Raw genomic sequence first — 22,580 nt, 5'->3', positions numbered from 1 at the left:
ACCTCCATGAAATTATCTAGCTTCTCTTTAAACTCTATTATAGTCCTAGCCTTCACAGCCTCCTCTGGCAAGGAGTTCCACAGGTTGACTACATGCTGTGTGAAGAAGAACTTTCTTTTATTAGTTTTAAACCTGCTCCCCATTAGTTTCATTTGGTGTCCTCTAGTTCTTCTATTTAGGACAGCTTGGGAAGAGTGATAGGGAACAGAACTGTCCTGATATTAGTAGGACACAAGGATGGGATGAACACGAGTCACGTGCTCATTTACACCCTTGCCTGTTCCCAGCCCCCTACGGCACCATCATGTTCACACAGATCCCGTGCCCACAACCCCAGACTTGGGCGTTCATCCCAGCCCGGGCCATGGCCTCCCACGTGGACACAGAGCCAGGTGGAAAGGACCGATCTCCTACCTTCTCCGTCACTACGGACGCAAAGAGGAAGCGACCTCCCAGGCCGAACGAGTAGATTCTGTTTCCTATGGTCTTGAAACTTTTGCCAAAGTCCTTGGTTTTCTTTAGCTCCAGAAACCCAAGGTCCATTTCTGAAGAGAAAGAAAGGAGTCTGCATGTGGCTGTGACGCGTGGGGGGGGGGGGGGGGAGGGGAGGACACCGAGGCCGGTCTCCACTAGGAAGTGAAGTTGGGGTAACTACGTTGCTCAGGGCTGTCAAAAACCCATCCCGCTGAACAAAGCAGTTACACTGGGGCGGGCGAAATCCGGCCTGTGCACTGGATCCAGCCCGTGGGCACAGCAGGAGCCTCAGCCAGGCCCCCGCCTGCCCCACCCTCGCAGGTGACCACGTGTGCATCTCAAATTTGCGGGCTTGAGGGGAAGGGAGACGTCACACTGCCCCCACGCCCAGCACCATCTCGCAGCTCCCATTGGCCAGAAGCCAACCAAGGGGAGCTGCCTGTTTGCAAGCAAAGTACCCCTCCGCCTCTAGGCTAGCCGCACGTGGCCCCCACGTGAGCGGCATGCAGAGGCATGAAGGCAGGGGACCTGGCTGAGCTACTGGCTGGCAGCCACCCAAGTGAGCACCTCCCTGCCAGCCCCTCCCTCTGGCACCCCAATCTGCTACATCTGCCCACATCCCTGCTCCGGGTCACAACCCCCTGCCAGGCCCTGCACTCCTGCCTGTCCCCCTCCTCCAAGTCAGCATCCTCTCCCAGCCCCAAAGCCTGCACCCTTTCCTTCACCCCGAGGCCCTTTACGTACGTTGTTTAACCAGGAAATCAGGCATCTGAGGCACTTTGTGCGAGGGCCTGAGGGGACACTGCTGACAGGTTGGGGACTCACGTGTTCAAATGGCCGCCAGTCAGCGACGGTACGGCCTGCAGAGCCCTTGGGCCCAGGACAGTCACCGGCCTGTCCCCCGCCCCCCGGGCAAACGAGCCAGCTGCTAACCGCTGATTTATTCCGGTGTTTGCAGAGCACGGCGCTGACAGGAAAAGCCTGCCAAGTCGCTGGCCTCACCCCCTGCCCCCGCCCCCGCGGCTCTGGTTCTCCAGCTCTGCACAAGCCCTCGCTGGAGCCAGGGCGTACTCACTGCAGGAGTCGTTCAGGTACGTGGTGAAGAAGATGGTGGTGTCGGGGCCCCTACAGACAGACGGGAGGGAAGAGCGCTGAGAAAGCTGGCACAAGAAAAGCAGCTCAACAGCTGCGCCAGGCAGTCTGGGTGGGCAGACGGATTCTAGCGCCGCTCCACAAGCCAACAGGACACAGCAGCGCAGGCTACGCACGTGTACCCACAACACCTGGCCGGGTCCAGCCCCCTGCAGGTGCACGAGTTGCATGCCAGCGAGGCGGGCGGCAGCGCAGACACAGCCCTGGTCTCACACAACACAGGGAAGTTCTACCCCAGGGCGACCCTGGGACTCTGCACACATGCAGCAGTGAGACAGGCTACGGCTGGGCCTTTGGGGGACATACCAGCAGTCAGAGCTGCGACCAGCTGCTGCCCAGACCGCGCACACTGGCCCTGCCCAGGTAGTCGCTGAAGGATTCGTTCGACTGGACACAAGTAAGTTTGTGATGAAGCTTCTAGCCCCAGACGCAGGGCAGAGACCTACCAAAGCCCCTGGCTTGGAACTGAAAGCGCTCGGCTGCTCTGCCCCCTCGGTATCTAGGGCCAGCATGCAGAGCGGTATTGCTGGCTCCAAGGGGTTAAAAAGCAAATGGATTCAACTCCAAAAAAGCCAGGTTCCCTTACCTTTCCCACCTGAGGAAGTGGGCTGTGCCCACAAAGCTCACGGTGCCATCTGGATTTTCTGTTAGGGTATGTCTAGACTGCATCCCTCTGGGTATATCTACACTGCCACCCTAGTTCGAACTAGGGTGGTTAATGTAGGCATCCGAAGTTGCAAATGAAGCCTGGGATTTAAATATCCCAGGCTTCATTTGCATCTTGCCGGGCGCTGCCATTTTTAAATCCCCGCTAGTGCGGACTCCATGCCTGCGGCTACACACGGCACGGAGTAGGTAGTTCGGATTAGGCTCTCTAATCCGAACTACCAGTACACCTTGTTCCACAAGGAGTAACGGTAGTTCGGAATAGAGAGCCTAACCCGAACTACCTACTCCGTGCCGCGTGTAGCCGCAGGCATGGAGTCCGCACTAGCGGGGATTTAAAAATGGCGGCGCCTGGCAAGATGCAAATGAAACCCGGGATATTTAAATCCCAGGCTTCATTTGCAACTTCGGATGCCTACATTAACCACCCTAGTTCGAACTAGGCTGGTAGTGTAGACATACCTGTCGCCAGAGGGATGTAAATTAGACATACCAAAATTGCTAAGGAAGCGGGAATTTAAATATCCTGCACTTCGTTTGAATAAAAATGGCCGCCGCTTTTTGCCGCCGCGGCACTTTGACGGCAAGAAGCGGCAGTCTAGACGGGGACCGGTCGACAAGGAAAGCCTTTTCCGACCGATCCTGTAAACCTTGTTGCACGGGGCATACGGGATCGGTCGGAAAAGGCTTTCCTTGTCGACCGGTCCCCGTCTAGACTGCCGCTTCTTGCTGGCAAAGTGCCGCGGCGGCAAAAAGCGGCGGCCATTTTTATTCTAATGTAGCGTCGCATATTTAAATCCCCGCTTCGTTAGCAGTGTCAATATGTCTAACGTACATCCCTCTGGCGACAGAGGGGTGCAGTCTAGACATACCCTGAGCGTCTCCGGTGCTGCAGGACTATTCGTTGTTTTTTAAGTTGTTTCAGTTACAGACGCACACGGCTCCCCCCTGAGATTTTCCCAAGTGTCCCCTCCCCCAGCACAGCCACAAAGGAGAACCGGGGGGTATTCACAGGCGGAATCGGATGTCGGCGAGCCCAGCCCAGCCCACCAAAGGAGGAGCCGGCATTTATCAGCCTGCCAAGGGCCCAGCTGCAGTGTGTGACTGAACACAGGCCCTCAGACAGCCCGGCCGGAGGACACGGTGGCTGGCCAGGCTGGGGATGCTCTTGAGCAAAGTTAGGTGGAGCCAGTCAGGCAAATGTTACCCTCCGAGCCCAGCCACAGGCCCAGGCCGGGTGCAGCGTTCTAGAGAAGAGCAGAGCCTTGCACAGCGAACTTCGGCCCATACGAGGGCCCTGGACGCGGCCTTGCAGAAGGGACGTCTCCCAACCCCATCTCCCTACTGCCTTCCTCCGGCAGGAGGGTGGAGAGCAGCCGACACCCGCTGACCGTTGGGCTACTCACCATTTGGCCAGACAAACAGCTTTGTGGACTTCATCCCACTTCTCCCCAAAGTTCCTGGACACCCAGAGGCTGTTCTGAAAAGTTCAGCAGTCAGACAGGGTTGCTGGTTACTAGCGGGGTTACCGTAGCGCATCCGACAGAGGCTGGCCTGAAAAGAGGCAGAGCCAGCTCTGGGAAACGGAGCACATCAGGGCTGCTGAACACTCCCTGGGAAGCCCCCGCTGCCTGGCCCAGACTCGGGAATAGGGCTCGGGGGATGCGTGTCTGAAGGGCTGTTCTGCCATTCTCCTCCTTGGGGGATGCTGTTACCCACCCCCACCAGGGACGGCTGCAGGACTCAGAGCCAGGCTCGCGCAGAGCACGCCGGCAGCCCTGTTGGGACAGAGGCGAGGGAGCAGAAGGGGTCCTGTCTTACTTCGGTGCTGAGGGCCAGCAGGTGGTCGGAGTTCTGCGGGTGGTACATGACCTGAGTCTGGGGCTGAAAGGGGAGATCTGTCGGAACAAAGTTCTTAGCATAATCGGACGATCTGAAGATCTTTCCACCACGTCTCCCTCCAGGCACAGGCACGTCCCCCGTCAGAATCACCTAGACAAGGAGGCGAAGACCAGATCAGAGAGGGGCACGTGCCTTTGCTGCGACAGCATCCGCCTCGCCATCCCCCACTGCGGCTGTTCTGGTCAGCCCCACATGGCTCACTCAACCCCCATTTCCATGCCATGGGATCACAATGTGCACTTCCTGGCAAGGGGGCTCCAAGTGCTTCTCAGCCCCAGAGACTTCCCACGTTCTACATGTGAGGAAACCGAGGCACGGAGCCGTGATGTGACTTGCCCTTGTCCCCAGCAGCCGCCATCTCCTACCTTCCCCGAGTTCTCCGGTCCGATGGCCATCCCAAACTCCGTCCGGATGAAGGTGTGGTTAATGAGCTTCGTGATGTCCGTGAACGTTTTGCCATAGTCCTCGCTGAGAGAGGAAAGTAGCTGATGACTCTCCTAGCGCAGCGGCTCAAGCGGGGAGCGGGTTTCGGGGGCTCTCCAAGCAGGACCCGCGTTAAGAGTCGCTGGGGCCCGGAGCAGAAAGTCAAAGCCCCAAGCAGCTGCAGCCCAGGGCCCACCAGGCTGAAGCCTCAGCAGTGCAGCTTCGCCGTGCCCCCCAGGGGTGGGGCCTGGGGATGTTACATTTGATTAATGGGCTAATTGAATAGTCGATGCAATTTGCACCGACTAGTCGATCAGGGCGCCTCTGCCCCAGGGCTGTAGCTACACGGCAAGGCAAGAGCGCTGGCCCCGGGCTCCCCGCGGCATCTCAAAGTGGCAGCGCTACGGGGAGCACGGGGGCGGTGGGGGAGTCCCCAGCTCCACGTGGTGCTGCCGCTTTGAAGCGCCCACTCCTCTTCCACCCCCTTCCTGCCTCTTTCTGCATTGCTCAGCTCCAGCCTCCGCCCCGAAAGGGGCTGTGTGGGCCGGGACAGAGACGGCGGCTGGGCGCTCAGTCTCTGGCGAGCCCTTGAAGCCGTGCGGAGGCGGCCTGGGAGGCTGCGGGCGGTGGCAACGGGGCAGGACTGCAGAGGGAAGGGAGCTGGGCGCAGGGCGCCACGTGGCGGGCTCAGCGCACTGGGGCATGGAAAGGCCGGCTGGGCACGCCCGTGCTCCCTGCCCCCCTGCTCACCCCAGGGCTGGGCAGAGCTGGTCTGCGACTCTCACACTGCCAGGCACAGGCGAGATGCCCCCTTGCCCACAGCTACGAGTCCCACCCAAGGCATCACCCAGGCCAGGCCACCGCTCGGGTGACACAGCGGAGTGATCTGTTGCCAGGCAGGGGCCCTGCCTCCCCCACCACGCCCAGGGAGGCTGCTCGGTCCCCTCCCAGCGCCTGGCCAGGGAACACGCCAGGCTAGGGGAGCACGGCAGCAGGGCCAGAGCGGGACGCGCAGCCTCCCTAGTCCAGCCAGGTCAGCAAACCGGGGCCTCACCTCCTGTACAGGTTGGACTTGGTGAAGCTCACTAACACCAGCGGGATCTTGAAGGTGGTCAGGACGAGAATGACCTGGAGAGAGAGAACAGGCGTCAGGCCCCGGGGCGGCTCACTAGCAGCCTGTGCGCAGCCTGCAGCCCCCCCATCGCACCCGCTGCCCCCGGGAAGGGGGCTGGCAGCCCCTTAACTCGCCCCTTGCGGCCCGTCGGCGAGTGCTTTGACCTGCCTCTGCCCAGGCTTCCCCCAGAGAACACTCTGAACAGCAAGGCAGGGACGCGCTGGCCCAAGGCTGGGGAAGAGGGTCCAGCAAGGGAGTTCTCCCAAATCACAGGTCACGTGGGTGCTGTCAGGCAGCCACCTGGCCCCCAGCCCAATCTGGGGCAGGAAATTGGCTCGAGCCCACTCTCAGGAAACAGCCAATCCCAAAGCATTTCTGGCAGCAAACGCCAGGAGCGGCTGTGGGCGGTACACCCACCTGCACGCACCACGATGGGGGTGGGGCTGGCCAGGACTCGGGGCTAGCTTGGGAAGGGCCACGGGATCAGAGGCCCACAGACCAGACAAGACCTCCTGCCCTCCCCCTCCCCCACAGGCGCACAGCCCAGAGAGGCACAGGGAACAGCCAGCCGCTTGGAGCAGTCTGGAGCTGCTGGCAGGCAGGGAGCACGCCGAGGGGGCTGCTGGTGGGGAGCCGCCTAGGTAAGCGCACTCCAGCCACAGCCTGCCTCTGGCACCCCACCCCCGCCTGCCCCCCAACTCCCTGCCCCACATCACCACCCAAACCCTTTGCACCCCCTGCCTCAGGTCACAACCCTCTCCCAGAGCCTGCACCCCCTCCTCCAACCCTCCCCCAGGCCAGAATCCTCTCCTGCACCATAACCCCTCTGGACCCTGCACCCCATTCCCCTGCCCCAGGTCTCATCTCCCCCTCAGACCCCACACCCTCCCCTACCCCACGCTCCCTTCTGCACCCACCCTCCGCCCCAGGCCCCACAGCCCCTCCGTAGAAAAGCGCAGCCCTTGACCACTTAGCAAAATCCTCGGAGCCCCTCACCAAAAATTATTACCCCCTGCTCTAGCTGGACCTACCCAAGCCAGGCCAGGTTAAGCACCTTTCGGCCAGCATACTGCCCCTGCTGCGGGGTGGGGAGGGCTGTGCTGCTCGCGCTGCTGGCTGGTCCAGCTGGAGCGTTGGCCCAGTCCCCGCTGAGGACCGTCCCAGGCGGGATACAAGCGTGGGCGCAGCGAGTGCCCAGTGCTCACGAATGCTTGTGCCCTGGGTTTACAGTGAGCAAAGTCCTGCTCCCCAGCTGCCCCTCCAGCCTGCCCAAGCCCACGGCTGGTTACTTTCACGCCCTACTTACTCCATTGCTGTCTCCAAGCCAGGAGAGCGAGACGGAGCCGCCGAAGTCGGCAAAGACATACTGCAAGGGAAACGATCAGAGTCAGAATCCAACTTCGGTGCCCCCCACCTCACCCCAAACAACCGACCCTGCCGCCTCCACGCCCTCGGGGGAATAACCCAGATCTGCCCTCCTCTTTGCTAGCCGGGGGGCCTATTGCTGAACCAGGAAAGCCAAGACGCCGGGGCCGTCTCTCCGCTTCATGCGCCCTCGGGTGGCTTCCTTCACTCACCCACACGCATCTCCTTATGCGGGAAGCTCCTGAGAGGCCCAGTGGGTTTCTGCCACGCCCCTCCATACACCTCAGAGCCAGGGACGGATATAGGGCAGGGCGAGCGGGGTGGCCGCCCTGGGCCCCGCGCACGCCCCGTGGCAAAGGGGGGCCCTGCGAAATTGTGCTGCCCTGGGCCCTGCAAAATGGTTATCTGCCCCTGCTCAGAGCATCTCTCTCCAGCCAGCCCCCGGGAGGTTTCCAGGGCAGGTCTCTTGCTCCAGGCTACCTCTCCCCTTCAGCAGCTCTCCCACGAGCGGCTTGCTGGCCAGGCAGAGCAAAGCACAACTCCAGCTTTGAGAGTCACGGCTGCTAAATTCACCCCCCCACCCACCCCAGCACTCTCCAAAGGGATGTCAGTGACTAGCCACGCCTACCTGATAAGCCTAGGCCTACTCACTTCCCCCCACTGCCTCTGTATGGGAGAAAAGGGGGGCAGAACAGGAACCAGGGCTGGGGGGGGGGGCCGACTTAAATGCTGGTTTCCCCCAGCACCGTCTCTGTGGCTCCCACAGCAGCCCTGCCCCCGCCCAGCTCCGACTACATTTCAACTGCAGAGTCACCGCGGGGGGGCCCTCATCGACTAATCGGGTACTCGATACAGTTACCCGCTTCGTCACACCCTTACTGCCGGGCCCTCTGCACAGCTGGACTCCTCCCACACTGGACAGCTGGCCGCCCACCCGAGCAGCCCCACGCTGGTGTGTTGCTTTGGCCTTGCAGAGCAGTAAAACTGGGCTGTGCCGGTGCCTGGAGGATGCAGCGCAGCCCTATCGCCCTGCCAAGGCGTCCGCCTCCGGATCCCATTTCCTGCAGCTCCTGCTGGCTGCCAGGCAGGATCACGGCAGGAGCAGCACAGACGGCTCCCGCTGAGCCCAGGACATCAGAGAGGGGACGCCGGCAGAGCAGTGGTGCGGGGATCTGGCTCGCTACCCCGCCGGAGTGCCAAGGCGGAACCTGGCAATGCAAATACTGCCCTGAGCAGAACAATCAACACTGTCGGTGCCCTGCCCTGCAGTCTCAAAGGTTGCCTCAACGACATCACCCTGCGAGACTCGCCAGGCACCGCGCAGCCCGCACCTGTGCCGTAAAAACCCCACTCAGCCTCGAGCCACCTAGGACAGACTGCAGCCTCCCCCCCCAGGCATTCTGCAGGCCAGACAGCCGCCAGGGACATACGCCTGGGACCTAACCACAGAGCCTTAGAGAGGCTCCAAGAGAAGCACGCCCACTGTCAGCCTCACTGGAGTGTGCAGCACAGGCACAGAGGCCAGGGAGCACGTGGGGAAGGGTGCAGAATGCAGCCGACAGCCATGGGCACCTTGGGAACTCACTGGTGCAGGGAAGGGGCAGTGCCACATGGTTACGGAGCTGTGCGGGGAGATCTCAAGGAAGGCAAAGGGGGATGGGGACGCTGTGGAGAGGGCGCCTGCACAAACAGTGATGGACCAGAGGGAGCCCCGAGACTTAGGGCTCTCCACCCACCACTGGGGAGCCTTGTCACGTTACTGGATTTTGAGGGGCGCAGCCATACCACTGCTGCACCCATGGGGGGCGTTTGCCCCAGAAGTTGGTACAAAGGGGGCCATGTGAGGTGTCAAACAAAAGCTGACTTTCTACTGATTCTGTGTATGCTCTTCATATATCTGTATAATGTCCGTGTGTGGAGTTAGGGATCTGTACTCTGTATGGAGACTGGAAGTTTCTCTGTATGTGATTTAACAATGGACCTCTGGAGGCCAAAGACACACCTGGCCACTGGCCATGTGACTCCCTCCAGCTTGGAAGAAGCCAGGAGGGGGTATAAATATGCCATGTGGCCGACTCCATTTTGTTCTCAGCTCAGCCCTTCATCCCAGAGGCAGCAGTGCAGGAATTGAAGAGCCGGAAAGAACTGTGAACCCATCCTGACCTAGGATGTTCACCAAAGACTTTTAAACCAGCAGTTGTAACATCTCTGCTGGAGCCTGCATCGAGAACTGGGAGATTCAATGCATGTAACGTACTATCCTTTAACAACCTCACTCTCCCGCTTTTCTTTCTTGTGGTAATAAACCTTTAGTTGTTAGATGCTACAGGGTTGGCTCAGTGTGGTTTGTGGGTAAGGTCCAGAGGGTAAATTGATCAGGGATCTGTGGCTGGTTTCGTGGAACCGGACAGAACTTGTTCGGGGTAGGTGGGATTGGGTGCTAGGACCCCCCACCTGTGTATGAGGCCCGGGGCCATCTGGGGCACGGATATTGCTGGGGTGCCGGAGGGGTTTTGCTCGTGAGGCTTCAGGCAGGCGGCTGGAGTGCTCTATGGGACTGGTTTGGGGCCTGTTTGGGAAGGTCTCCAGTCTGGGGGCTGTAAGGAGCCCTGAATTTGAGCTATTCGCCCTGAGCGGACGCCCTCAGCGGTGCCCAGACCCGGCCTGGTCCGTCACAAGCCTGCACTGCGCTCCGCTCCACTCCCCCCCCCCCCGTGCCTCTGCGGGGCTGGCGCAGTGTCGACTCGTGCAGGGCCCCATAGGCGCCGGCGTGCGAGGGGAGCGACTTTCTGCTTCTCAGTCAGGGGTCACCCCAGCGAGGGGCAGGCTTTTTCCTTGGCTTCTCACTTGTGCGCGGCCCCCGACTGATTTTTCGTGGGTCAGCAGCCCCCAACCCAAAAAAGGTTCCCTGGCCCTGCCCTGGGTGAACAAGGGAGTAGACAGAAAAGCGCGGCGTGGGGTGGATGGAGCCCTGGCCGAGTCATAGCCTGGGCCATTCTGAAAGGACCCAAGACGGAGCATGGAGCTGGGGGTGCAATCCCGGCTTTGGGGCGTGCAGGCGATGGCTGATCCTCAGGAGTCTGGAGGCAGAGAAGTGGGTCTTTGGGAGGCATGGGAGGGATTTTCAACAGTCAAAGAGGGAGGCCTGGAGACACAGGTGGGAGCTGCGGCAGCCAACCCTGGCCAGGAGGCAGTGGGGCTCTCTAGGCACAGAAAAGAAAGAGGAACCGCCGGATGCCTCTCTTGCCCAAGAGAGAAGCAGACAGGCAGGAAGTGGAGCCAGAGTCAGCGTGGGAAACTGGACAGGCTCCCAGCACACGGGGCTCGGGGCCGGCACGTGCTCAGCGGCACGTCAGCATACGGCAGGTGGGACTGGTACGGTGACTCCGCAGGCAGAGCGGAAGCTGTGAGCTGGGGCAACGCAGGGCAGCCCCCCTGCCCCGAGCCTGAGTAAGAGGCTGCAGGAGACACACCTGGCTCCACTTTACCGTCCAGGCCACCCAGCTCCAGGCAAATCATCTCCCAGCTCCCCAAAGACGCTGCTCTTCCAGTTCTGCTGAGAACGGAACCACACCCGTGGCACCTGGCCCACGCACCCAGCCCTCCCAGCTGGCTTTCTAGAGTCACCCCCACTTCCGCCGGGCAGGCCGTCCTCTGGGAACCAAGCTGTGCTTTGCTCCGCCAGCTGCGCTGCAGGGCCAGATCAGCCAGGGACAGTACACTCCAGCAGCAGACCCGGTCTCCTGGGTTACCCTGCACTAAGTTCTGGCAGTGCAAGGGGTTCTGGGGAGCCCCCCTCCCACCTCCGAGGGGCCGGTACAGGGCCCTCAAGGTGACAACAAAGCGTGCTGGGGAAAAATGCAGGAGGAGCTTTCAGCACAGCTCCCGGGAACATCGCCATGCTGGGAAGCTAGTGGGCGGATTCAGGGCTCGGTCCATTAGACGCAGGACAAAACTTGCTTCCACCCACAGCTCGTCAGCCCACGTGCTAGCAACTCTCACTGCATTTCAGCTGCCCAGAACCCCTCAGGGGGTATGTCTACACTACCCTCCTAGTTCGAACTAGGAGGGTAATGTATGCATACCGCACTTGCTAATGAAGCCCGGGATTTGAATTTCCCGGGCTTCATTAGCTTAAGCGGGGAGCCGCCATTTTTAAATCCCCGCTGCTTCGAACCCCGTGTAGCGCGGCTACACGGGGCTCGAACTAGGTAGTTCGGACTAGGGTGCCTATTCCGAACTACCGGTACACCTCGTTTCACGAGGAGTACCGGTAGTTCGGAATAGGACCCTAGTCCGAACTACCTAGTTCGAGCCCCGTGTAGCCGCGCTACACGGGGTTCGAAGCAGCGGGGATTTAAAAATGGCGGCTCCCCGCTTATGCTAATGAAGCCCGGGAAATTCAAATCCCGGGCTTCATTAGCAAGTGCGGTATGCATACATTACCCCGCTAGTTCGAACTAGGAGGGTAGTGTAGACATACCCAGGGAGAAACGTTACACGTGATCACAGAGTGTTTAACGGCTACGCCTCAACATCACAGGCAAGGGACACAGAGACCTTTTCCCAGGGCGCCGAAACGCGGCCACCTCTGGGGTGGAACGTGGCCGCTGTTCTTATGAACTGGATTACAGCAGCATCGGGAGAACCCAACAACAGGTGGCGTTTGCCAAGCACCACACAAACAGAGCCTGCACGGCAGCACAAGAGAAAAGGCTGAGGCCAAGGACAATGCAACCCAACCGTAGGTAGAGGAGCTCGGAGCTAAGTTCCCACCGACGTGCCTTACCCAGACACGCAGGCCGTGCTGTAGCTAGGGATGGAAGCGACTAGTCAACTACCCGGTAAGCACAAGCCTTTCGGAGAGTCGAGTAGTCACTTGACTGGTCGCTCCCCCCCCCATCAGAGAGAGGCAGCAAGGGGGGAGCAGCAGGCAGGTGTCCCGACTGCTGCGCCTCTCTTTGAAATGTACAATGTGGCTCTTTTCAAAGGGAGAGGTGCAGCGGGATAGCAAGCACACCCCCCCATCGACTAATCGAGTAGTTGATGGAAATTCCATCGACTACTCGATTAGCCAATTAATCGAAATTTAACATCCCAAGTTGCATCCATTTGATCAGCTGTTCTATTATCAACACTGCTGGGAGAGGGCGCTCCCAGCGACAGGGCCGGAGCTGCGCTGCTCGGGGCACAGCCGCATGCCACGGCGCTGGTGTCGCCTAACGGATGCCTTCTCAGAAGAGAGCCCGTTCCTGCCGAGATGCTTGAAGAGCAGCCTCTGAGCGGGAAAAGCGCCGCTGGGGTTTATATTTCAAGTCTCACTAACGATGCCCTGACCTGTTCCGCTCACAAGAGCGTAGCCAAAACTAAAGGCCCAGCTGCAGCGTGCAACACACAATGTCCAACACAGCGCCTCGTGAAACAGGGGCCTTTCCCAAAGCCGGGAGAGTGCCCAGCGCCCCCCTTGCCAGGGGAAGGTTAGCGACTTGTGGACAGCTCCCCAGCTGAAAGGGGCTGAGGCCGGAGAACCCCCCCACCCCCAGTGAAAGCTGGGCTGCACCAGGAACGCGAGCGCCCCGTCCTGGCACAACACGGCTTCCTGCCATCCTCCCACGCCTGTGTGCGGGCTGGAGAATGGGGTTTGGGAACCAGGTCTCTGGGTCCTATTACCAGCTTTCCCCAGTCTCTGCAAGGGTCTCAAAAGGAGAGGGAGACCCCAAAGTTTCACCGCCATTGGGCTCCGTCAATGACCAGCACTACAGAAATGCCAAGTATACACCCCGAGACGCCAGTCACCCGGCGTACCCCCCCCGAGACGTCAGTCACCCTGCATACCCCCCCGAGACGCCAGTCACCCAGTGTACCCCCCCCCGAGACGCCAGTCACCCGGCTTACACACTTTCCCTCCCATTCTCCTCCCCCACCCCCCGACATTTAAGTAGTTTCTTCCCTGGGACAACAGCAGACATAGCAAGGGCCCCAGCATCTCCCACAGGCTTGGCACGGAGCAGCCACATGTGCTCGTCCCATCTCGGCAGGGGCACTGGATATGCAGCTGAAGCCATCTTCTTCAGTGGCCTCCAGTCCCTCCCCCACATCACAGCAGAGGGAGGGGGACTCCCGTGGGGCCCACGGCCTACAGGTTCCTAGATTCCCAGGTGGCCAGGGCCTTGGGATCCAGCAGACGGATCCCCCAGGGAGCACTAAACACAGGCGAGAAGAAAGGCTGAAGGAGCCAGGGAGGGACAAGCTGCTCCGTGCCTGACAGCGCTTGCTCCCTCCAGTGAGGGATCGGCAGCGCAGATTTTAAGTCCTCGCATACGGCAGGAGACAAGCCCAGCTGGGCATCTGCGGCCTTTGCAGACAGTGTGAATTAGCACCAGACAGGACAGAAGGCAACGTATCTCGCAGTGCAGAGGGCTGGGCTGGGCTCAGCACGTACAGACGCCACGAAATGCAGGAGCAGCTGCTGAACGGGCGGGACCTTGCATTCTCCCCAGGGAAGGGCAAAGGAAGGTCACCCGCGTGGTGCACCGAACCGTGCAAAGCATGGGTCACCTATGTCACCGCAGCCTTTGGCACGTCAGGCTCCCCCCATCGGCACAGCAGGAAGTAGATCTGGCAAAGAGAACGGGGCTTCGAGTCTCCAGCGACTGAGCTAAGATTTGCTTTTGGGAAGGGGAGAGCCCCTGTTCTGTCCCGCCTGACGCGGATCAGGCAGCTGTCAGCACACCGGGACCGACACGCCTTGATCAGCATCTGTGCCCAGCCCATGGGGTCAGGCAGCACCTCCGCTCAGTGCTCTGCAAGGTTTAAGGGTTTTTTGAAAGCTGCACAGACACATTCTGACATATCCCACGGCACGCCCACGGTGCCAACAGGAGCCGGGAGCTGTGCAGTGTATCCACAGAGAGAGGCGGCTTTCCACCACGTCACCTGGGAGACACGCTGTTCCCTGCACAAACACAATCCGCCCAGTGCCTGAACGGGTTGCCCGAGTCCTGCCAACAGCCAAGCAAATGCACCAGTCTGACTCGAGACGATTGTGCCCATCTGACCACAGCCCACATCTACCTCATGCTTGTAGCTGGATGAGGAACATCCCTGATGAAAATCCAGCTACTGTAGGTGCCATTGTTCTGGTATGATCTCAAAGGTACTACTCCACTGCCCCTATCTGGGTACTTCCAATCTTCCTCTGGGACTATTACCCGCATTGCACAGATGAGGAATTGAGCACACAGTGAGGCTAAGTGACTTGCCCCAGGTCACACAGTGAGTTTGTGGCAGAGCTGGGAACTGGATCCTGGTCTCCCAAGTCCAAGGCCAGAGCCCTAACCACCAGACCATCCTCCTCTCTGCAACTCTGACAGGGCCGTCAGGTCGGGAGCACTGCCTCCCTGCAGGCTTGCACGGCCTGTCTGAGCTACACCTGGGAGCGGTACACCAAGCATGTGGTCGAAAGCCTCTCGCTGTCCAGGTGCCAGGGAGAAGGCCAGTCCCTGCTGCAGGGGTGATTCCAGCGGGCGCGGCTGTAGTGGCTCTGCAGCATGTGACCTGCCAAACCACAGCTGACCCTGGGAACCAGAGTGGCAGCTCGGCCTTTCACCACAACACTGTCTCCCCAGGCTCAGAGGCCGGAGGCAGAAACCTCCACGTAGCTCCGCACGGGCCCAGCTGGGACAAGTACCGCAGGCAGAGAGCTCTCCCGTTCTCCCACAGTGCTCAGCCGGCCTGCCCTGCTGGCCAACACGGTCTCTGCTCCGCAACCTCAGGCACCACTGGGGAACGCTGCTCTGAATACAGAACAAGTGAAACGTCCTCAGGCGTGAGCCGAGCTGCCAGCGCGTCCCTTCTCTGCCCCGACCGGGGACCTCCCCCTGTTCAGAGAGCAGGGATCCTTCTATCTGATTAAACAGAAAAGTCGTGTGCCAGGCCGCCAGCCAGCAATCCCTAATGCTACCTAGGAGATAAGCGACCACTTGCACAAATCCCTCGCAGGTCTCCCCCTCCGCTGGAGCGTGCCGCATCTGTCAGCACTTGCTATTTTCAAATTGCTTGTCAAGGGGCAGCAATGTTTCCCCAGCCCTTCCGGTCAGACTAGCCTCCTGTTTGACAGGAGAGAAACCGGGGCCCGGTGATTGAGCAGCTCTACCCGGTGTTACTCCAGGGACAGAGACAGCACCAAGGTACCGGCCACCTCGCTTGTCCCCACAGCCACGTGGGTTCGGACAGACCGATTCCCAGGCAGCGGCATGCAGCACAGCCCCCTCCCATGGAGTCCAGGCCTTCAGGGACGCTCGCGGATAATTTCCTTTGCTGCCCCAAAGGCCGCTGCGTTCAGCCAGGGCAGCGACGTGAGGCAGAAGCACTGTGAGGAGCCTTGCTTCCCAGCACGTGCAGCTGGCTTCTCAAGGCTGTGCTGAGTCCGAGCTGCCCTCCGTCCCCCACGCAGCTCTCTACACCACTCAGGGCGACGAAGCCCAAGACACCTCTCCCCCAAACAAGCCTGCTTCTATGGCACGTCCAACCCGGAGGAAACGCCTGCAAAGGGAGGAGTCGCTCTTACCCGCAAGCCAGCTGGCAGGTGCTATTCGTTAACTTTGCAGCCAAGGCAGGAGAGCACACTGGCTGAGGTAGGAAGCTTGCAAGCTCTTCAGGAGAAAGCAGTAGCCTCCCCAGGAATTGAAATTGGGGGGGGAGGGTGTTTGAATTTACAAGGGGAGGTGTCAGGGCCAATGAGAGGTGACGCCGTGAGGGTGAAGGTGGGCTGTATGGCACCATAGTTCACAAAACTGGGGGGGTGTTGAGGAAATTCGGGGTGGTATACACCTCCATAGGGGGGGGTGTAGGGAAATCCCTGGGAGAGAGCCACGTCTGAGCACAAATTTTAGCCTCTGATCACAGAAGGAAACCCCAGCAACCAACCAAACGTAACCCACTGGCCCCTCCCGCCGCACTGCTTCTTGGAGGCTTTGGGACAGACACCCCCAGCAAGCGGGAATCCCAGGAGAAGTGCAGCTGCGCACAGCGCTGTGTATGCAGGCAGCGATCTGCAGAGGGTTGGGGAAGTGACCTTAGCTGGCCTGCGCAGGGAGTGGGTGGAAGGAGAGTCTCCTAACATCTCACTTGGCCAACTCCAGAGCAGCACTTCAGTTGTACAAAAAGCTCCAGCCAGTCCTCCCCGGACTGAAGGCTGCCAGGCCCTGTCCCTGCCGCAGGGAACAGGAACGGATTATATCTCCACCCACCCCCTGGAGCGGGGACTGGGCCGCTGGAGCACAGAGCAGAGTTGTGGGCAAGCTGCACGGACAGGGGCCGAGAGCTGTGGGAAGAGGACACCAGGCTCCATGGGTCAGCGCTATGGCACGCTCGCTGGTCGCCAACAGGCACGATCCAGGCAGCGCAGCTGGCAAGAACAATACGCGGCCAGCGCGAGCGAACAAGCGCACAGTCTTCTCTGTGCCGAGACACCCTGTTATTGCCCACCACGGGTTTCAGACACAACCTGATTTTCCTAGGCACTAAGTGTGGGGAGGTTAGATAGTGTGGAATTGAACAGTCGTGTAGCCACCACTCGTATGGGTTACATGACTGTTCGATAGACCCCAGGGCCGGGGCTGGCAGCCAGTGCACTCTGACCCCCTCCCGGGGAGCCAGTTTAAGAAACAGCTCCCCGTGCAGACCAGCTGCCGGTACCGCCTCTGATGCGGAGGCAGCAGCGTGGGGCAGCAGCAGCCCCTGTCCGAGGGGGGTCTGAGCTCCCTGCAGACAAAGTCTGCTGCCGGGGTAGAGGAGGCTGCCGCAAAGCACCCTCTGTCTCTGGCGGCCCAGGCTGGCTATGGAGAGAGGCTGGTCTGCAAAACTGACCAGGGTCATCACTTTGGGCTTAGAATCTAGGTCTGCCCCCACCACCTGCCAACGGGGAAGGCTAAAACCATTGGGGATGCTCCTGGGGGAGAATGGCTCAAAGAAGAGGCTGGGCAAAGAATGGGAAGAATAGTGACGATCTCTCCAGCTTGCAGCAGCCCAGAGGTTCTGTGGGAAGGGTGGAGCAACGTAGCCAGTAGCCAGGAAGCTCACCTGTTTGAGGCAGGCATGGGGTGGGGGCAGGATGACAGGACAATGGTAAAACTCTCCGGAGCCTTCCCAGTTGTTATATTATGGTAGCAACTAGGAGCCCCCACCAAAGACCAGGATTCCAGTGCTGGACAGACAACGCTCCCTCCTGCATGCCGTTACAATCTGTGTGTCAGGCAGAATGCTACAGGCACGTAGGACGAGGGTCATTTGGAAGAACGAGGTAACAATCAAATAGTATTTTACACAAAAGAAGTTACTGTGTTCCGGTGAAGGGCTGGCACACCGCATCTGCTGTGGGAACAGCATCTCAGCTCAAATCAAAGTTTAAAATGCAAAATGGCAGAAAGAGAAGCCACTCCACCAAAGGTTAACTCGGGTTCTACCAGCCAACAGATCCTGCTGCAGGGGAAGTGGGGATAAGCCAGCCAGCCAGTTCTGCCTCTCAGGGGGATCCCCAAAAGTGCAATACATCTCAGGTAAAGAATTATGCCACAAAGAAAAATACCAAGAATGAAAAGCATCTGCTAAAGCCATGAAGGGAAGAGGGGGAGACCAACGGAACCAAAGCCAGGATTTTCCACAGCAGATTATTAATGCACCATGCAGCATGGCCTTGCCCTGCTACAGTTAAGGGCCTGTAAGAGCTTGGATTATATGCCCCGATGTTCAGTGTCCGTGGAGGGAAAGGACCCTGCAGCGTACCTCCAGGGGTAATCTGGGGAGACCTTGCACTCCCCCAAGTCAGCCAACCGTGGCTAAGAGAGGACTGGAAAAAACAAGGTTTTTTAAACAAACGTCTCCCATTCAAGCCCTGCTGCAGCATCCCAAGGGTGCACCAAAGGGGGACAAGACTCCCTGCCTCAGACGCTTCCCAGAGAGCAAAGATGCAATCTGACAGGAGCAGCACAGCACTGGTGCCGCTCACTCCACAGTGACGCGGCCCGTTTTCAATCTCGCGGAGACATGCTGTTCGGTGAAAGCTCACCAAGGTCTTTTAAACGAGGCATTAAAGAGCTCCCTGTAGGTCCTTATGGGCCTGCAATAGCTCACACGCCAGCAATTAAGGTTCTGCCCTTCTCTAACCCACACAAATAAGCTGTGTCAGGCACGAAAGAAACCTCTCGAACTCCAGGCAAAATGGCCCTATTCAGCAGATGGGGAAACAGAGGCAAGTGACCTACCAAAGGTCACAATGACATTCCCCATATTACATGCTCACATGGCAGGAACCTGCTCTATGCAAACTTTTCTGCAAGCGACAGCTCCTGGGTGCAGCAGGCAAAGACCAACCGCCACCACCAATCCCTACCGTCTGCAGAGATTTCTTCCAAGCGCTGGCAACTAGTGCTAGGCAGAGGCCAGCTTTGGCACTCCCAGGGCTCAAATCCCTCCTTGCAAGAAGGTGAATTGCTGTCCCTTGGGGCTCTGCTATGAAATAAAGACCAAGGTAGCTGGAGTCCCCCAAGACCAGGAAGACATGGCCCACGGCAGCACCCTCATACTGAGCACAGCAAGACCATGAGGGACTTAGCCTGGCAATTTCAGAAGCAGGCAATTATACTCAAAAGCTCTCAGGTGAGACAGGCCAAGGCCTTAGAGTAGGGGACTCGGCCCCCACCCTGTGAGGCTGGGGAGTTTCCCCCACATTACCTAGGGTATGAACAGGAAAAAGACTGATCCTCCCCTATTTGTCAGTCTACCTCCCTTGCACACCCTGTGTCAGTCTGTTTATCCCTTGTGTGTGGGTGTATCTGTGCCCTAGAGACTATCAGACCAGACCCGATGGGCCGTGTCAGTCAGCCTGCCTCCCAAGGCTGTGCAAGGGGGAGAGTGGTAAGTTTGTTAGCTCCTCCCCCCAAGTTGTAGGGAGTTGGTCTGTCAGTCAGCTCCCCAGCAGTGGGGCAGGATGTCTGTTGGTCTGTCCAAGCCCAAGGGTGGGGGGTCAGTCTGTCGATCCATCCCCTAGTGGAAGGGCAGGGAGGTCTGTCAGTCTGCTCACCATCCCCAGGCTGGGGGGCAGAGTCAGTCAGTATCGCTCCATCCCCCGGGATAGGGCAGGGGGTGGTGTTTGCCCCCCAGTGGTGAGGGGTCTATCGGTCCATCCCCAGAGCGTGGGGGAGGTGTTTGTCAGTTGGAGTGGGGTTGGGGGCGGGACCCCCGGAGGAGGAGAAAAAGCATCTGTCAGTCGGTTGGGGGGTGTCGGTCTGTATGTCGGTCCCGGGGGGGGGGGGTCGGGCGGGGGGCCGGGGGGGGGGGGGCGGTGTCAGGGGGGTGTCGGGGGGTGTCTGTCGGTCGAACGGGGGGTGTCGGTCTGTATGTCGGGGGGTGGTCGGTCGGGGGGGGGGGGGGGGGTGTCGGGGGGTGTCTGTCGGTCGAACGGGGGGGTGTCGGTCTGTAGGGGGTGTCGGGGGGTGTCTGTCGGTCGGGGGGGTGTCGGTCTGTAGGGGGTGTCGGGGGGTGTCTGTCGGTCGAACGGGGGGGTGTCGGTCTGTAGGGGGTGTCGGGGGGTGTCTGTCGGTCGAACGGGGGGGTGTCGGTCTGTAGGGGGTGTCGGGGGGTGTCTGTCGGTCGAACGGGGGGGTGTCGGTCTGTAGGGGGTGTCGGGGGGTGTCTGTCGGTCGAACGGGGGGGTGTCGGTCTGTAGGGGGATGTCGGGGGGGTGTCTGTCGGTGGCTCCGGCCGCCACTCACCGGGTAGGTGCTGTTGCCCAGGACGGACTCGAACCCGCTCTGCAGCCCACAGCCCGGCTCCGCCGCTCGCCGCAGCAGCCCCGCGTCCCCCCGGCCGGGTGCCAGCAGCAGCAGCAGGGCCCCGCACAGCGCGGCCGCCCGCAGCCCCATCGCCACTCGCCAGCTGGCCCGGCCAGCGCCCGCACCGGCTTCCCCGCGCCCCGCCCACAGTCACCCCATAGGGCCGCGCCCGCCACCTGCCGAGTCCCGTTGGTCTTGGGGGACGTCATTCTCCTCATGCAAAACAAGCCCCGCCCCCTTTCCCCGCACGCGACCTTCAATTCTGATTGGCTGCAAGAGCTGCCCGTCTCTACCGTAGCAGCCAGGCCCGAATCCCGACCAGCCTCTTTCCCTTCTGATTAGGTCTCCTCGCTTGTCAATCAGGCGTCCAAAACACCCCAAGCTCCGCCTCTTCCAGAACGCCTTGCTCATTGGCTGACCTCGCCTAAAGTGATTGGCTGGATGGACGCACGGTGACGCGTATCAATCCTAATCTACCCAGCGACCATTCTCTGATTGGCTAGTGGCTGCGCAGCGCAGGTTTCTTTTTTTAATTGGTTGACTTTAAGATACACTATTTTGCAACTTTGTATCTTTAAGTTCCGCCTCCAGATGATTTAAAGGCGCCGCGCCCTTAGGGAGCGCGTGTCCTGCGGGGCTGCGAAGGCTGGCGGGGCGGTTCAGGGAGCGCTCCGGCCCCGCACCCCGGGGCTTTCCGCTCTCGCCCCGTGCAGGGGTCGGGCTGGGTCCCTGCCTTCCGCACGGCCCGGGCTCGCCCCACGACTTTCTCCCTGCTGGCCGGGGAAACTGAGTCACCTGACATCGCAGAGGCATGGGGCGGGCCCTTCGCCACCAAGCCTCTGCCGGGACCGCGGGGCTGGGAGGAGAAGAAATCGCCGGGGAATGAGACCAAAGCAGGGGGGTTGGGGGGTAAGAACAAGGAGCCTGGCAAACAGCCTGAGGGAGGCAGGAAGCCAGAAAGTGGGGGTGAAGCCCAGTAAAAGCAAACGGGCAGGGCAGACCTAGCCGGGGGCGCGAGTGAGAGGGGTCGGAGCCGCAAGACTGTGCGATCAGCCGTCGATGGAGACGAGCAGAGGAGCCAATGAAGGGCTGCAACGTGCCGCTCCGAGGAACGGGACAAGATACTGCGGCTAGTACAGCAAAGCTGTGCAGCTCCTCTGTGACCCAGTTTACCGGCCTCAGGGGCTCGGAAGCTGCTTTAGGACACACTCGGGAAGGATTTCCTTCTGGGCTATTTGCCCCCCCAAATCCACAGGCACAGTGCTGTCGCAGGGTAGCTGGAGTGTGTCCACACACGCGCTTTGAGCAGTCCCCTGTGAAGACCAAACTTAAGTTTCCCTCGTCGATGCTGCTGTTTGCAGAGTGCCACTGCACAGAAAAATGCTGAGGCTACGTCTAGACTGGCATGATTTTCCGTTAAGTTTTCCGTTAAAAGCATTTGCAGAAAAGAGCATCTAGATTGGCATGGATGCTTTTCCGCAAAAGCACTTTTTGCAGAAAAGCATCCATGGCCAATCTAGACGCGCTTTTGCGCAAAAAAGCCCCGATCGCCATTTTCGTGATTGGGGTTTTTTTGCACAAAAATCTGAGCTGTCTACACTGGCCCTTTTGCGCAAAAGCTTTGCGCAAAAGGACTTTTTCCTGAATGGGAGCAGCATAGTATTTCCTCAAGAAGCACTGATTTCTTACATGAGATCGTCAGTGTTCTTGCGGAAATTCAAGTGGCCAGTGTAGACAGCTGGCAAGTTTTTCCGCAAAAGCAGCTGCTTTTGGGGGAAAACTTTCCAGTCTAGACACAGCCTGAGTGTTTTGAGGGTAAAAAGCAGCTTTGTGTCAAGCTCCAACTCCACGGCAGGGCTCAGGGGGAAAGTAAAACTCCTCAGAGTCAGACCCCGCCCTTGGAATAAGCTAAAAGCTCCTCTCTTCAGCCTGAGGTAGGGGTGATTAAGGAAAGGTGCAAAGGAGAAAGTTCCTAACCCAACTGTGTAACACTCCCCATCTTAAAAGCTTTATGTGACTAAGCCTCATAATTATGCGGGAGGAGATAAGTTATCGCATTTTGGCAGATGTGTAGAAGACAGGTTAAGCGACTTTGTTTTGCCCAAAGCACTAGATTAAGCCAGCAGGCAATCAGATTAGAAATCAGGGTTCTGGCTCTTCTGTGTGTTCTCATTCCATACTCCTGAGCAAATGAGAGAAGGGGGGGGGGGACTGCAGGCAAGAAAGCGTTTATTTTTTATATCGGTGCTTTCCCTTTCACAGATGCTGGTTTTCCATGCGGTCATTTAGATTTCATGTTTGAAAAGTATGAGGGCAACTATCTGAGGTTTCTACAAGTGCCTGAGTCATATTGCACATGGCTAGGGGAGGAGGGTAAAAAGAACTCACATGAAACTCCTTTGAGCTGGAGGTTGCAAGAGAGCAAAATCTATTATTCCAAAATCCCCTACTTTTATTGGACATGCATCAACTTCAAGTGTTTGTGTTTCTCCCTAGAGCCAAGGGATTGGAGATAGGAACACAAAGCCTTGATTTAGTTAGAATACCATCGCGGGGTCATGTGATAGTTGGTACCAGTAACGTAATGAGGGTAGATATAAAGGACACTTCTTTATTCCGAGTCCCACCCCGAGACCATTTGTTTGTCATAT

General features: G+C 59.1%; 1 protein-coding gene across 2 annotated transcripts in view; it reads right to left on the bottom strand.

Annotated features, from left to right (window-relative positions):
• The window catches only part of SORT1 (sortilin 1), a 31,345-nt gene extending 11,278 nt beyond the window's left edge, over positions 1-20,067 (bottom strand). The window contains exons 1-8 of one of the 2 annotated variants that reach the window (XM_075910391.2): positions 19,870-20,067; positions 7,038-7,097; positions 5,672-5,745; positions 4,560-4,662; positions 4,114-4,284; positions 3,699-3,772; positions 1,550-1,599; positions 415-545 (exon numbers count right to left, since the gene is read on the bottom strand). In XM_075910391.2, coding sequence (XP_075766506.2) covers positions 415-545; positions 1,550-1,599; positions 3,699-3,772; positions 4,114-4,284; positions 4,560-4,662; positions 5,672-5,745; positions 7,038-7,097; positions 19,870-20,019 — 813 coding nt within the window. In that variant the 5' untranslated portion in view covers positions 20,020-20,067. The remainder of the gene's footprint in view (positions 1-414; positions 546-1,549; positions 1,600-3,698; positions 3,773-4,113; positions 4,285-4,559; positions 4,663-5,671; positions 5,746-7,037; positions 7,098-19,869) is intronic. The other variant, XM_075910392.2, reaches the window with a different exon arrangement.
• Positions 20,068-22,580: the final 2,513 nt, after the last annotated feature.

Source organism: Pelodiscus sinensis, chromosome 27 (genome assembly GCF_052426305.1).
Source record: "Pelodiscus sinensis isolate ZL-2025 chromosome 27, ASM5242630v1, whole genome shotgun sequence".
Taxonomy (NCBI): domain Eukaryota; kingdom Metazoa; phylum Chordata; order Testudines; family Trionychidae; genus Pelodiscus; species Pelodiscus sinensis.
This window is presented reverse-complemented; position numbering and strand designations above follow the sequence as displayed.